Source organism: Rhinolophus sinicus, linkage group LG06, assembly GCF_036562045.2.
Source record: "Rhinolophus sinicus isolate RSC01 linkage group LG06, ASM3656204v1, whole genome shotgun sequence".
Classification (NCBI taxonomy): Eukaryota; Metazoa; Chordata; class Mammalia; order Chiroptera; family Rhinolophidae; genus Rhinolophus; species Rhinolophus sinicus.
Window position 1 is genome coordinate 92,078,391 of NC_133756.1, and position 14,636 is coordinate 92,093,026.

The 14,636-nt window shown below is 35.7% G+C and overlaps 1 protein-coding gene and 1 long non-coding RNA gene across 3 annotated transcripts in view; one reads left to right on the forward strand and one right to left on the reverse strand.

Annotated features, from left to right (window-relative positions):
- Positions 1 to 5,623, reverse strand: LOC109436851 (uncharacterized). Of its 2 annotated transcripts, none has more exons than XR_012497410.1 (2): positions 5,488 to 5,623; positions 1 to 381 (listed from the first exon to the last, which is right to left on the reverse strand). It is a non-coding gene; the product is annotated as an uncharacterized LOC109436851 (long non-coding RNA). The 2 variants fall into 2 exon arrangements; XR_012497411.1 differs by lacking the exon at positions 5,488 to 5,623 and adding an exon at positions 5,286 to 5,481.
- Positions 5,624 to 5,743: 120 nt separating this feature from the next.
- CWF19L2 (CWF19 like cell cycle control factor 2) overlaps positions 5,744 to 14,636 on the forward strand; it is a 91,387-nt gene continuing 82,494 nt past the window's right edge. Inside the window, exons 1-3 of the mRNA XM_074337068.1 lie at positions 5,744 to 5,899; positions 7,493 to 7,603; positions 8,355 to 8,474. Of these exons, the coding sequence (XP_074193169.1) occupies positions 5,807 to 5,899; positions 7,493 to 7,603; positions 8,355 to 8,474 (324 nt within the window). The 5' untranslated portion in view covers positions 5,744 to 5,806. The remainder of the gene's footprint in view (positions 5,900 to 7,492; positions 7,604 to 8,354; positions 8,475 to 14,636) is intronic.

Genomic DNA, 14,636 nt, shown 5'->3' on the forward strand with positions numbered 1-14,636 from the left:
TAAACAGGACCCAATCAGTTTATTTGGAAATAAACAGTGAAAGACAAAGGCATCAGAAGGTGTACAAGAATAGAAGGTAAAGGCGGTTAAGACGAAATTATACACATTAATAACAATGTTATGCCAAGAAGCTCACCAAGCTGTTGGGAAGCAACACTGGGAAGGTCAGGAACCCAAAGAGATCTCACCAGGTCCGCGGCTGGAAACTGAGGCACCCCCAGTGCTGCAAGCTGTATGTCAGTTTCAGTTCCAAGTGCCAAATTCTAAGTTCCAATTTTCTGCCAGTTGAGGTCTGTCTTATGTATCTCTTCAGATGCACTTTAGAAGCCAATTTTCTTGTTCCTGCCTCCTCCTTAAGGAACGGCCAATTCCGTGAGGGCTCTATAGATAATGTGATAAGGACATTGTTTATCTGGCTGAAGGGCCATTTCATCTGGACAAACAGCATGCTGTTCCAGCCTGGGGCCATTGGTCCAGGGCCATCTAAAGCTTGGCAACTTGCCTGTCATGTCATTCTTACATAACTTGTTACTTCTTCACCTCATCTGCTGATGAGGGAGAAACAGACAAAATGAAACAAACTTCTTCACCTCATCTGTCGATTAGGGAGATTCTTCACCTTATCTACTGATGAGGGAGAAACAGACAACAGGAGACTCTTCACCTCATCTGCTGAGGAGGGAGAAACAGACAAAAAGAAACAAACTTCTTTATCTCATCTGCCAATGAGGGAGACTCCTCACCTCATCTGCTGATGAGGGAAAAACAGACAAAATGAAACAATGGAGTCACATCAGTCAATGAAGGCGAATTTTCCTAACCTAAACCTAACATCTTCCCTACCGACTTCTATCCAAAATACACACAAAAAACCTCTTGAATCTCAACAAGAAAATGAACAGCTGAACAGACACTTCACCAAAGTTGATATACAGATGACAAATAAGGATACAAAAAGATGCTCACCATCATTTGTCAGTATGGAATTGTAAATTAAAACAATAATGAGATATTATACACACCATTTAGAATGGCTGAAATCCCCCAAACTTGTAATACCAGTTGCTGGCAAGGACGCAGAACAACATCGAGGAACTCTCATTTGATGCTGAAGGGAATGCAAAGTACTGCAGACACTTCAGAATACAGTTTTGCAGTTTCTTCCAAGCTGAACATAGTTTTTACCATACAATTCAACAATTGCATTCCTAGGCATTTACCCAACTGATTTGAAAACTTATGTCTACACAAAAACTTGCATGTGAATGTTTATACAAGGTCTGACAATTAAGTTCACGAACTTGTTGCAACGATGTTGCTAACCTTTTTTTTTTTTGATATCAGAGTGATTATTTATTATGAATTTGTACCAACTGGACAAACAGTTAACCAAGGTTATTATTTGGAAGCGTTGAAAAGGCTGCGTGAAAAAGGTAGATGACCTGAACTTTTCGCCAACAATTCATGGCTCTTGCATCATGACAGTGCACCAGCTCACACGGCACTGTCTATGAGGGAATTTTTAGCCAGCAAACAAGTAACTGTACTGGAATACCCTCACCTGATCTGGCCCCCAATGACTTCTTTCTTTACCTGAAGGTAAAGGAAATATTGAAAAGAAGATATTTTGATGACATTCAGGACATCAAGGGTAATACAACAACAGCGCTGATGGCCATTCCAGAAAAAGAGTTCCAAAATTGCTTTGAAGGGTGGACTAGGCACTGGCATTGGTGCATAGCTTCCCAAGGGGAGTACTTTGAAGGTGACCGTAGTAATATTCAGCAATGAGGTATGTAGCACTTTTTCTAGGATGAGTTCGCAAACTTAGTTTTCTGACCTCGTTGTAGCCTTATTTATAATTGCCCCAAACTGGAAGCAACCAAGATGTCTTTTAATAGGTGACTGGATAGATAAATGATGGTAGATCCATACAGTGGAATGCTATTCAGTGATTGAAAAAAAAAAAAGCTACCAAGACACAGAAACACATGGAGGAACCTTAAATTCATATTGCTCAGTAAAAGAAGCCCGTCTATAAAGGCTACATACTGTATGATTCCAATTATATGACATTCTAGCAAAAGTAAAACTACGAAAACAGTAAAAAGATCAGTGATTGCCAATTGTTTGAGGGAAAGTAGGAAGGTTGAATAGGTGAAACATGGGACATTTCAGGGTGGTGAAACTATTTGTTGATATTCTACTGGTTGATATATGACATTGTGCATTTGTCAAAACCTATAGAATTATACAGCACCAAAGTGAACCTTAATGTTTGCAACATTTAAAAAAATTCTATAGGACGTGTGGGGATTCAAGAATGAAATGCAAAAAAAAAAACCAGAGTGAAACGCAGAACAACACAAAAGAATGTGTTGCAAATGTAGGAAACAACTTCATTGAAGGGGGTGGGGGAAGAGGTGCTGACATAAGTAATTTTGGAAATGAGTGGAGTCTGTAAGATTAAAATAAAACTATATATAAGCACTGTAATTTAATTGATAAACTTGAGCTGAATAATTAAATGGATGGAGGACTGTGGGAGCCTGGTTTCTCATTGCTTGAATGGGAATTTACAGATAAGCAAGAGGAGGCTGGAATCATCTATGTGGCAATAGAATGGATAATATCAATATGAACTCATACTGGTATCTTAGTATAGATACAGACGGTCAAACAGAAATGTGTACACACCTGGGTTGGAATATAAACGTATTCATCTTTGTCAGTTAAGGGGCCTAGAAGGAATAACACTCCAGTAGCACTGAGCACAGCTTGCGTATCTTAGTTTCTAATACTATTCTCCAAGAAAAGGCACCAGAGCTTTCTGGAGAAATGATTGATTCTAGAACCGAGACAGGAAATATACAAGATGTGTCTGGAGCATCTTGTCACGCCAAACAGTAAGGAAGTGCTAAAACAAAATAAAACCCTATAATGATGAGGGCCAACCGAAAGAACGCTCAATGGCCAGAGTTGGAACAATTTGAGTAAGAAAATAAAATAACATTGGATTTTAACCAAAAGTGTAAAATAAATATCCATGAGTCCATACTGATAAATAAATGATTGCATAACTAAATAAATGGGGGATAAGAGACAAATTTCCTATGCAGAAAAATTTGAAATAATTGATGTAGATACTCCACGCTGAAGAAGGTGCAACATAAACCCCTACTCCTTACATGTTAGAGTCACATAGTGACTTTCTTCCAAAGACTACAGGATGGAAAGGGAGGGGAAAAAAGAGCAACTTTTCAGTGCAGAAACCTGACAAGTACAAGACCTCAGCCAGGTAATCAAGGTTAACATCCTCATTGATGATCATGAGAAAAATCCTAACTCAGGTGCATTCTACAAAAACACCTGACCAATCATCCTTAAAATTGTAAAGGTCATCAAAACAAGGAAAGTTTGAGAGACTGTCATAGGCATGAGGAGCCTAAGGAGATATGATGACTAAGTGTAATGTGATGAACTGGGTGGGATACTGGAACAGGAAAAGGACATTAGGTAAAAAAGGCTAAGGAAATTTAAATAAAGCATGGTCAAACCTGGGACAATTTGAGCACCAAAATAAATAATGTATTATCCCTCTGAATAAAAATATGAATCTATCGAATAAAACAAATCATGAGTCGATACTGATATAAAATGAATAATTTGAAAGTTTGATGAGGAATTTGCATAGGTTTAAGAACTGACCCCCAAAATACTTGTTAATTACAAAGGGAAAAGGAGTAACTTTGCAGTGAAGTTTGGCACACGACACTTTATTGAAATGTTCAGAGTTAGCATCACTGGAAATGGAACAAATGGAAATTGTGTGTTACTTGATAGGATGCAATGAGAACGGTCACACTTCTGTAACAGTTCTGCTCAAGATGCCTAATCTGAGTCCAACCACAAAGAAACCTCGGGCAAACCCACGTTGAGTGTCATTCTATAACATCTGTCTGTCCCTGAATCTTCATGACTCTTTTATAGTGAGTTGTGTTCACGTGACCTACTTCTGGTTCACAAGATTTAAATGGAAGAAACTGGACTAGGCTTTAGGAAAAGTCATAAATTTTCTTAAAAAAGGATAGGCTTAGCTGGCATACACTTTTTGCCCTTTGTTCTACCCTTTTATTCCTACATCTTATAGATGCTATGCATAGATGTGGAAGAATGCAATGCATTCCCTGTGATTGTGAAGAACTTAAGTCACAAATTAAGTGTTACAAAGCAGAAAAGGAGAAACAACCTGATTCCTTCAGCAATTTCACCATAGCTTCATGCTCTGTACTACATTATCCCTTGTTTAATTAAATCATGGATAGCTAGTATCAGATGTGGCCAAATGCAAACTAATCAAAACAACTTCCTTTTCCCCTGTTTTTCTATATCAACCTATCTACTTCCCCTTCCTGATCCCAACATTTTTTTGTTGGTCATTTTATTGGTATTGCACTGTATTTACAAATTCACTTATGGACAACTGATTTATGATGTTGAGCCGTCTTGAAGCACATGATATACCTTTTCATTTGTTCTAGTCTTCTTTTGTGCCTCGAGTAGGATTTAAAAGTTTTTGTCATAATTTTGCATGTTTCTACTATAAATACTATTTGTTCTTATTTGCCACATAATTGATGTGGGGTGGAGGAGACATTTTTCCCCAAAAGAATCTGAAAAGACTTTTAATGTTATTTCAGTTAGTAATAAAAAAATCAGTCAAGGTATAATTAAGGGGTTAAATATTTCAAGGTCAATTTGTAAATTAAAATTCACTTTTCTGTTAAAAAAATACAATGTGTACATTCTATTTTATATATCAAACAAGTAAACATTACATGCTCAAGGTCAAGATTTTTACAGATTGGTAAAGCAGAAACTCCTGGGAAAGCTTCGTGCAAACACAAATTTAAGTTTACAAAACCTGGAAAAAAGGCATATTTATCTAATCTGGCTTATGCTATCTATTTTTAATGTCTTTAAGGTATCTAGTTTATATTGACTCTCCAGCCTTCTTTATCTTTGATTATAAGTGTGAATTCAGTGTGTTGTATTCTCAAAACCCTTGAACACTACTTCAGAATGTCTTATTCTTCATGGAACTTAAAGTTTGGAAGATACAAACATAAAACAACAAAAATCACACAGATAGGTAATTGCACACTGTCATGAAAAATGACTGGATGGATATGAGCAAATAATACGAGATTAAGTAAAAACTAATGTAACCTTTATAACAGCTTAAATAAGCACCGATAAATTATGGAGTACAGTGCAACACTCACATGACTGTTTGATATACTGGGAAAAAAATCCACCAAAGCAAAACACCGAATCTTCAAAGCAATTTTGCCCTTCCGACTACCTTTCCAGCCAGCCTCCCGTCAGTTCATTCCTCCAGCACAGGGACATTCTTTGGTTAGAAGGGCACTTTGGTGGAAAACTTTTGAGATGTACGAACTTAACCTGTATGAGCTTCTAACTTACTCTGGTGATGTTAAGAGGAAATCGGTGAGAATGCGATTGTTATCGTGCAAAGCGCATAATAAGTGTACAGTGACATTAATCCTGCTCAGGGCGATCCCAATATACGAAGAAGGACAACTCCTTACTTTAATCTTCAAGTCTCTCAAACCTGGTGTCGGAGTAACCACGGCAACCTTAAACGACACTCAGATCCGCGCATGCTCTCTTGATGGGGCTGCGCCGGTTCTCTCCCTAGTCGGAAGTCCGGTTTGTTTATTAATTACGACAGCCGTAAACTAAGATTTCGTGATGGTTTCCTAGTTTTACGACAGCAACAACTATGGCGGCTGCCAGTGGTCGGTTTGAAAGTGAGAGAAGTATCCAAGAGCGTAAAGAGCAGACACGGATTGCCAGGGCCGAAGTGTTGCGCCAGGTAACTCCGTTTTGGGGTTTTGGGAACCGTTTAGAATCGTGGCGGTGGCTGTTTCCTGGGAGCTAGGCCTCTGGCTCTCCTTCCTCCCCACCCCTTCTCTCTCCATCTCAGTATCTCACCTTATCTGGGTCGAAAGGGGGTCTCCCTGTGGGATGCCTGTAAATTTTTAAGTATCTTCTTCTCCCTCTTAGATGCTCTGGCAGGCTCCACTTGCTCGTTTTCTTTTCAGGAAGACCTGTTTCTTTCCTCTGAGTTTCATTACCTTTTACATAATGCGTTGACGTTTCTATCACCTGGGCTGCGCACTTTCGAGGGACTCCTCAACTAATGAGTCTCCCCAGCGTATGTCACAGCCCCAGCGCTTACTCCTGCTGTTTGTGAAATGAAAATGTTCGTTTTCAGGAACACATGTAACGCGCATTGGAGTAAATTGCGTTTGACCGTTTCATTCTCCTTTTGTATTATGGGTATCAGTTCCTGGCTTATTGTAAACCCTCACCGACCCAGACAAGGGTTGACACAAGAGACCCAGGAATTTGCACCCCTTGAAAAAGATTGGCAAACCATTTCTTATTAAGATTGAGATGCAGAGAGGTAACTTAAAAGAATGGAGGAAGTAAATTATGGAATTATCTGACAAAATGTAGGAAGTGTGGCAGTGAAGGGAAAAATGAAGCAGAGAGCATCATAAAGTGTAAGTGAGAGATTTTGGTTTTATTTGTTTTAAGATGTAAGAGTTTAAACGAGTTTAAATGCAGATGGGAAGTAGCAGGTAAAGGAGACAGGAAGAAGACATAATGACTACAGCCAGATTTTAAAGGGGAAGAGTGAGTGGGTGATTAATCTTGGACAGGTGAAAGGTCAGTGTTGTTTTTTGATTTCAGCAAATGAAACATATGTGTAACAAATATTTTTCATTTTTGTCTCTTTGATATTTCAGGCAGTGTTTGGAGGGAGTAGGGTTTGTAAGCTGTGATAAACTTTATAATAGAGATAAGCATAGAGTTTGAGAAGGACCAGCTTTCGAGTTTGGGGAGAGAATGAAAAAGTAGGAACAACCTTTTAGGAAGAACTTAACTTTATTTGAATATTGTTGAAGGATGAATAAAAATTTGCAATGTGATCATTTTGTTTTTAGAAAGATGATTTTTCCTGAAGCATTTTTGGGGAGTGATTAGAGAGTTATGGGCATTGCAGATTGAATGTATGGGGTATGGCGGTCATTCTCCTAACAATCAAAAATGTCTCAGGCAGTAGCACTGGGATGGTGAAGGGAAAAGAGTTTCAAGTCATACTTGAGGTAGGAATCTTAAGGAAAGGGGATGGTCTAGAATAGGTCCCAAGATTCTGTCCTTGATTGGTGGCTCTATTCACTAGAGATTCGTAATGGGCAAGGAGAGGTTCTTTTGTGTTTTTTTTTTGTGTGTTTTTGAAAATCTTTCCTACACTTTGGTAGAAGTGTAGGAAAAAAATTACTGGTAAGAAACAGACAGTTCATTCATGAGAACATGTATGAAAGTGGGAGATTTTGTTTTACTTTTTTGTGAAACGCAGTTGGATCAATTGCTAATTTTTCTTTTTTCAATATTTTAGGCTAAAGCTAATTTTGAAAAAGAAGAAAGGCATAAAGAGCTTAAACGACTTCGAGGTGAGGATACATGGATGTTACCTGATGTGAATGAGCGGATTGAACAATTCTCACAGGTGAATACTGACAGGTCTACTTGATGTAAACACGTCGGACTGTTTTTGCATTTAATCTTGCAAGTTAATCTTGGAGGAGCAACTTTATAGACTATTTTCAAGTTACAGAATGAATATCATATAGTGGGCATTACAGAATAGTTTTATCTCTTTGGCAGAAATAATATATTTTAATATTTTGGATATTGTGACATTGGGTAGATTTTGTTACTTGAGTTGGCTGGTAGAATTTCTGGCCCACTTGTAAGCTTATGGATCTAAAAATGTATGCGTTTCAAGCTTAATGTCATGTTTTCTTTTTGTTTGTTTTTCTTCTTGTCCCAATTCTTGTTTTCTCTTTCCGTAATTTTAATTTATGCTATCTTGTTATATTTTAAATGTCCCAATAATCTTTTTAAAATTCTTTTGGGGCCATAGGAGATATATACATATAAATGCATACACACATAAGTTTGTGTATATATGTGTTTATTTGATTATATCTGTTTGTCAAATGAATCTACAAATAAATGAAAACTTCCCTCATATTTTTGGATAAGATATCTCAGCTCTGTGATTTATTAGTAGTGCGTGTATTATAGAAGCGTGTTAAGATTTCTTAGAAGATTTTGTTCATGTAGTCATATTTCTTGTCTTAATTCATAAAAAAATTAAATATTTTTGGAACAGATTTTTTTTCCTTAACATATTTCCTTTTAAAGTAAGATAAAACTAAATTCCTTTCTTACCTCTTCAAAATGATTATTTATAGGAAAACTCTATGAAGAAAAAGAAGAAAAAAGACAAGCATTCAAAAAAAGTAAAGAAAGAGAAGAAAAAAAAGAACAAGAAACAGAAGCATGAAAAGCATGAGTCAACTGATAGTTCATCAGTACGTATGTACTAAAACTAATCAAAGCAGCTACTTGAGAAAATTTTATTTAAAGAAATAACATATGAGAACTTAAAAAATATTACCAGTTAGGATATGAAAAAGCCTGGGAGACATCTACTTGGAGATGTCAAGGAAATATTGGAAATAAGAATCTTAGGTTACAGAGAAAGGTAAGAAGATGGAGACGAAATTTGGGAATCATTGCTTATTAGAATAAGTGAATTGCCTCGGGAAACTGAAAAGAAAGAGAAACACCAACACTGAGGAGTCAGACAGGAAGTAAAAGACATAAGTAGAAGTGGTTGGAAAATTAGAATCAGGAAAGAGCAGAACTGTAAAAATAAGGGAAAACGATTCCAGGATACTTGAGAGTCTCTGACCTTGTTTGTTTTTTCACAGAAATTAATATCTAAGTCTCTAAAATAGAATATGTTTATATATTGATCTTTGGGGCCAAAAGAAAGAGAATGCTGTGTTTGTTCTGTCTAGCTAGTTCTGGGATGAGAGGATTCACAGAGGAAAGGAAAACCGGCGAAACCCTTCATGCTTGTTCTCAGGAAGAAGGAGGTATATTGTGCTTAGAGAGTGATAAGCTAGAGATATTTAGGGATAATTGGTCCCCTAGGTGTGATTTGCATAGGTTATACTCTCAGGTGAATCACCACATTCCAAAGTCTGGCTCTCTTGTAGTTTCAGAAAGTAAATTTTTGGCTGTATACCCTATGATGATAATTGGCTCAGGAAAACCTATCTTATATGAGAATGCAGTGTATTAATTCATAATGAGAAATACAACTGGATAGTTTTGTCAGTAACCAGCATGTTTTATAATGGCAGGAATATTTAAATTATATTAAACATTTTTTTTGAAATATAACTCAGGGCAAAGGGAGTTAGAAAATCCTAATGTGAAAAGAAGGTAGAGGCACTGTTTCCATATTTGGGGGTTGGCTTGTGGACTCTCTTGAGAAATTGATAAAAGTAAGTGATCCTTTCTTCAAAAAGAAATTGAAATACTACTGTGTTTATTTCACTGGGGTTTATAAAACTCCCTTGAGTTTATGCAGGGATCACAGGTTAAGAATACCCATCCCATGGGGCTTCATCTTCCAGGCTAAGTAAACATTTATGTCATTTGATTAAGGGCACTTACTTCCCCTTACTACAGACACCATATTCTGTTCTTTGTCTTCATTCTTTCCTGGAAATATATATGTCTTTTTTTTTTTTTTTTAATGTACAGTCTATACATTTGTACCTATGACGTTGTATAAGAAATACCGTAGAGAGAGTAGTGTGAATGAATGCTCAGTGCACACGTTACAGTGAAGTGGATTGAAGAAGGAAAGAGAAGCCTATACCGACAGTGAAGGGAGGTCTTTTTGAGGAAATGTTTTTAGGGAAAGAAGGATAAATCATGTCAAAGAGAATGACAAGTTTGGGTTAGCCAGGTTCCAGGGGAAAGGGGAAGCTTTGATCAGGAGTAGGAACACCTTTTCTGAGCTAGGAGGGAAGTTGTAGAGATGTGTATAAATGCAAGATAAATGAGAAGGTATGGGGAGAGGGGAAGCAGATTATTGGCAGTGTTTCTGCTGTTCTGTGTTGCTTTTGTGAAGTAGAAGATAAAATCATTTGAGAAGATAATTTGGGAGTTGAAGTAGGATGTAAGGATTGAGGAAATAGTGTAAATTTGAAACAACCTTGCCTAGGTAATAAAAGAGAAGCAAATGAATTGCTGAGCAGCCCTGAGGATCCATGGGAGGTTGGAAAGCATTATCTTGACTTTGTCATGGTCTGTTTTTTCTTTTAGCTTTTAAAATCATCTTTACCGAGGTATAATTTACATATAATAAAGTACTCCTATTTTAAGTGTACTATTTAATGAATACTCATTTAACCCTGTCTGTTAAGATAGTCACATCTTCCTGCCTCACTCTGGGATTGGGCAACCATGTGTCTGCTTACAGACAGTATAGATTAGTTTTCCCTTTTCTAGAATTTCATAGAAATTACTTACATAATGTGATCTTTTTTGTGTTGGGCTTTTTGGCTCAATATAATGTTTTTGCACCTTATATATTTTCACATTATCAGGAGTTCCTTTTTATTTCTTCATTTTAGTATATGAATATACCATACTTTGTTTATCTGTTTACCCATTGAAAGTCATTTGGGTTGTTTTTAGTTTGGGGCTTTTGTGAATAAAGTTACTGTGAATGTTTGCATACCAGTCTTTTTCTGCACATGTTTTTATTTCTTTTGCAAAAAATGTCACTTTTCAAAAAGTGGTTGGACCATTTTTTTCTCCTGTCAGCAGTGTATGAGAAGAGTTCTAGTTATTCCATATTCTTGCCAACACTTGGTGTTGTCAGTCTTTGTACTGCTGGCCATCCTATTGTGTGTAGTAATATTTAATGTGAAGTTGTCCCTGAAGACCAATGATGTAGAGCATCATTTTATGTCTTTGTTGGCCATTCTACGTTTTCTGCTATGAAGTCCAATTTATCAATTATTTCTTTTTCTCCATTTTTCTTAGTTACTGCTTTTGGAATCCTAATTTGTACATCTCAAGGTTGTGAAGATTTTCTCCTTTTTTTTTTTTTTTCTGGAAGTTTTATAGCTTTGGGTTTTTTGCTTATTAGGGATTCATTTTGAGTTAATTTTTGTTTAGGGTGTATAGGAAGTGTTAACATTTATTTTATTTTTCATATGGATTTCCAGTTTTTCCAGCACGATTTGTTGCAAAGACGAACCTTTCTCTGTTTAATCAGTTGAGCATATATATTTGTGAGTTAATTTCTAGATTTGTATATTTTCTCTGTCAGTTTATTTCAGTTTTTGCCTTACGTATTTTGAAGCCTTAATTAGGTACATACACATTGAGGATTGTTATATGTCTTTGATGAATTGACCATTATATTATTATGAAATGGTTCTCTTTTTCTCTGGTAATGCTCTTCTTTAAGGTCTACTCGGTCTCATATTAATAAAGCCTCTTCAGTGTTATTATTTGTGTATGTATAGTATAATATATATAGGGGATGCCAAAAAAATGTTTACACATGACTAGTGTTCATCTTTTGTTATCGGTATATGTTGAGTATTACAATTTTAATACAGTTTTTTCCTTTTTTATAATGTGTATACATTTTTTTGGAACCCTCTGTATATCTTTATTCTTTTAGTTTTAATATATCTTTTGGATTAATCGAGGGTTTTTTTTAAGCATTCTTTCTCATCTCCATTATAGGCTTACTAAATGTGCTTCATTTTTTTTTAATGACTGCTTTAGATTTTATGCATCTTTTAAATAACTTATCATGCTCTGCCTTCAAATAATATTATATCATTTCACATTTATAACAGGAACTTCACAACAATATGTTTCCACTTCCCTCTATTATATTTTTTATTATTGTCTTACATTTTACTTCTACATATGTTAAAAACTCCACAGTAAATTGTTTTTACTTTAAGCAGTTATCTTTTGAACTTCAAGTTAAACATGTGAAAAGTCTTTTATATTTACCCACAAATTTATCATTTCTGGCATTCTTTATTATTTTGTGTAGTTCTGAATTTGTGTCTAATATTTTGCTTCTGCCTGTAGAAATCCTTTAATATTTTATGTAGCATAGGTCTGCTGACAGTGAAGCTTCTCAGCTCTTGTTTGAAAATGCCTTTTATTTTGTCTTCATTTTTAAACAGTATTTTTGCTAGATAAAGAATTTTATGTATAGTTATTTTCCTGCGCTTTAAAATGTTACTTTATTGTTTTCTGGCCTACATTATTCTTAATGAGAATTCTGCAGTCATTTTTATCCTTTTTCCTCTGTATGTAATTTTTTTTTGCTCTGACTGCTTTTAAAGTTTTTTCTTTACCATCTTTTTTTTTAGTGAATTAATTATGTGTCTTCATATTGTTTTATTTGTTTATCCTGTTTTGTGTTTATTATGTTATTTTGATTCATTAGTTCATAGTTTCCATCAAATTTAAAACTTTCTGGCTATAGTTTTGTAATGTTTCTGCCTTTTCCTATTTTTCTAGTCTCCTTGATACTGTCCCCCAGGTCACTGAGCCTTTGTTCACTTTCTTTCTAACCTTTTCCTTTCTGTGCTTCAATTTAGATGGAACTCACACTTGAATTGGATTATATGTAAAAGAGGGGGGACTTATTATTAGAGTACAAAAGTCTCATTGGACATCTAGGAATGCCTCTGGGCTTTAAGAATAGCTGGAGTTAGAATCGTGAATGCTTTTATGAGTATTTTTGCCATCTTCCCTATTTTTTCCCTTCTGAGTTCTATTTTTTTTTCCCTCGATACAGATCACTGTTTGCTCATTTATATTCCTTATGACAGAAATGGCCTCGGCCAATGCCTTTCAAGTTCTCTAGTTATAGAACAACACATTTAGTCTTGATTGAAATTCTTGGAGAGTGACTAAGATTAGTATGAATTGGGTCAAGTACCTACCTTTGAAACAATCAGATGTGGCGGGGGATGGAGGTTAGCTCCCATCGTAATCATGTGGTGTTCACTGTATGGTATAGTTGAGAAACATTTTGGAAATGAAAATAGCAAGTTTGGATGGGAAGGGTACGGTGATCCTGAGATTTCTGACTTGGGTAAGTGGGTGGTTGGTGATGCCAGGTAACTCAGTTCAGTAATATAGAAGGAGGAACACATTTTGTGGAAGATGATGATGGGTTTATTTTTTGTTCTTATTGAGTTCAGCATAACATCAAATATTGTAGGCAGTTTAAGTTATATTTGGGTAGATAAGTTAGAAAGATATTAGCACAACTGGTGGTAGTTCACGTCATGAGAGTGGATTTAATGACCCAGGGGGGAATGTTTAGAGATTAAAAAATACAGTGGGCAAAGAATGGAACCCCAAGCAACACTGATATTTAAGGGCTGGGTGAAGGAGATTCTGTTGGTAGGAAAGAAGTTAGTAGATCATAGTGATGGATTCATCCAGGGTTAGAGATTAGTTGCAGCTGTAATGGTGAAGCAACTGATGGCTCTGATTGGTGAATTTCAAGTAATTGGTTAGCATCTGGAAGGATAGAGAAAATCTGTAATTTTAGAAGAAGCTCTTTGATCGAATCCTGTGGAACACCAATTTTAAGTTTTTCTTAGTTTGATCTTAGCAAATTGGCACTCCCCTAAAGAAAGTACTAAGTTTTTTATTTTTATTTGACAATGTAAATATGAGTAGGCCAGAAATACATTTATGGTGATTACCGTAAAATATTGTAACTGTATATAAATAAGTAGTTTTAAGGTTTCTCTAAACCTAAATCAAGACCTAAATAAATAAATTAATAAATGAATAAAATTTGCTCTGCATTGGGAAACAGTTGGCAGTTGAAATGCCAGAGCACAAATATGTTTACACTATGTGGATTATACCTTTTACTAGACATACCATATTTCCCTGAAAATAAGACCTAGCCGGACCATCAGCTCTAATGCGTCTTTTGGAGAAAAAAAATTAATACAAGACCCAGTTTTATTTTAATATAATATAAGACCAAGTATAATATAATATAGTATAATATAGATAATATATATGATATAAATATAATACTGGTCTTATATTAATTTTTGCTCCAAAAGTCGCATTAGAGCTGATGGTCCGGCTAGGTCTTATTTTCGGGGAAACATGGTACTTGCGTTCTCTAGTTAGGTGATTTTCAGGAACTTCGTGAAATGAAAGAATACTGGTTTCACTCAGGAAACCCACTTTTTTCTTCCTTGGCTTCAGAATTTCTCTGCTCTGCATTAACAAGGGGTTTGCAGTGGTGAGTTCCAGGATCTTTTCTCCATTTAATTTATATAGTTCTAAAGAATAGATTTTAGAGCTAGACAGATGAAGATTTCTATTCTGATTCTCCTGTTTGGATACCATGTGTCCTGGGCAAGTTCCTTAATTTGTGGGGATTTATCTGTAAACAAAAATAATATTTCATGTAGGGTTGTTCTAAGGCGTCAACATGATAGCATATGTGAAAGTACTTACTGTGGCAACTTAACATAGAAGACTTGATTGACATATTTGTTGAAAACAAAACCCCAAACCTGGCGTAATGCTGAGCACATAGAGGATGTTGACTAAATACTGTTCAGTTGATTTATTCATCTGGTATTTAA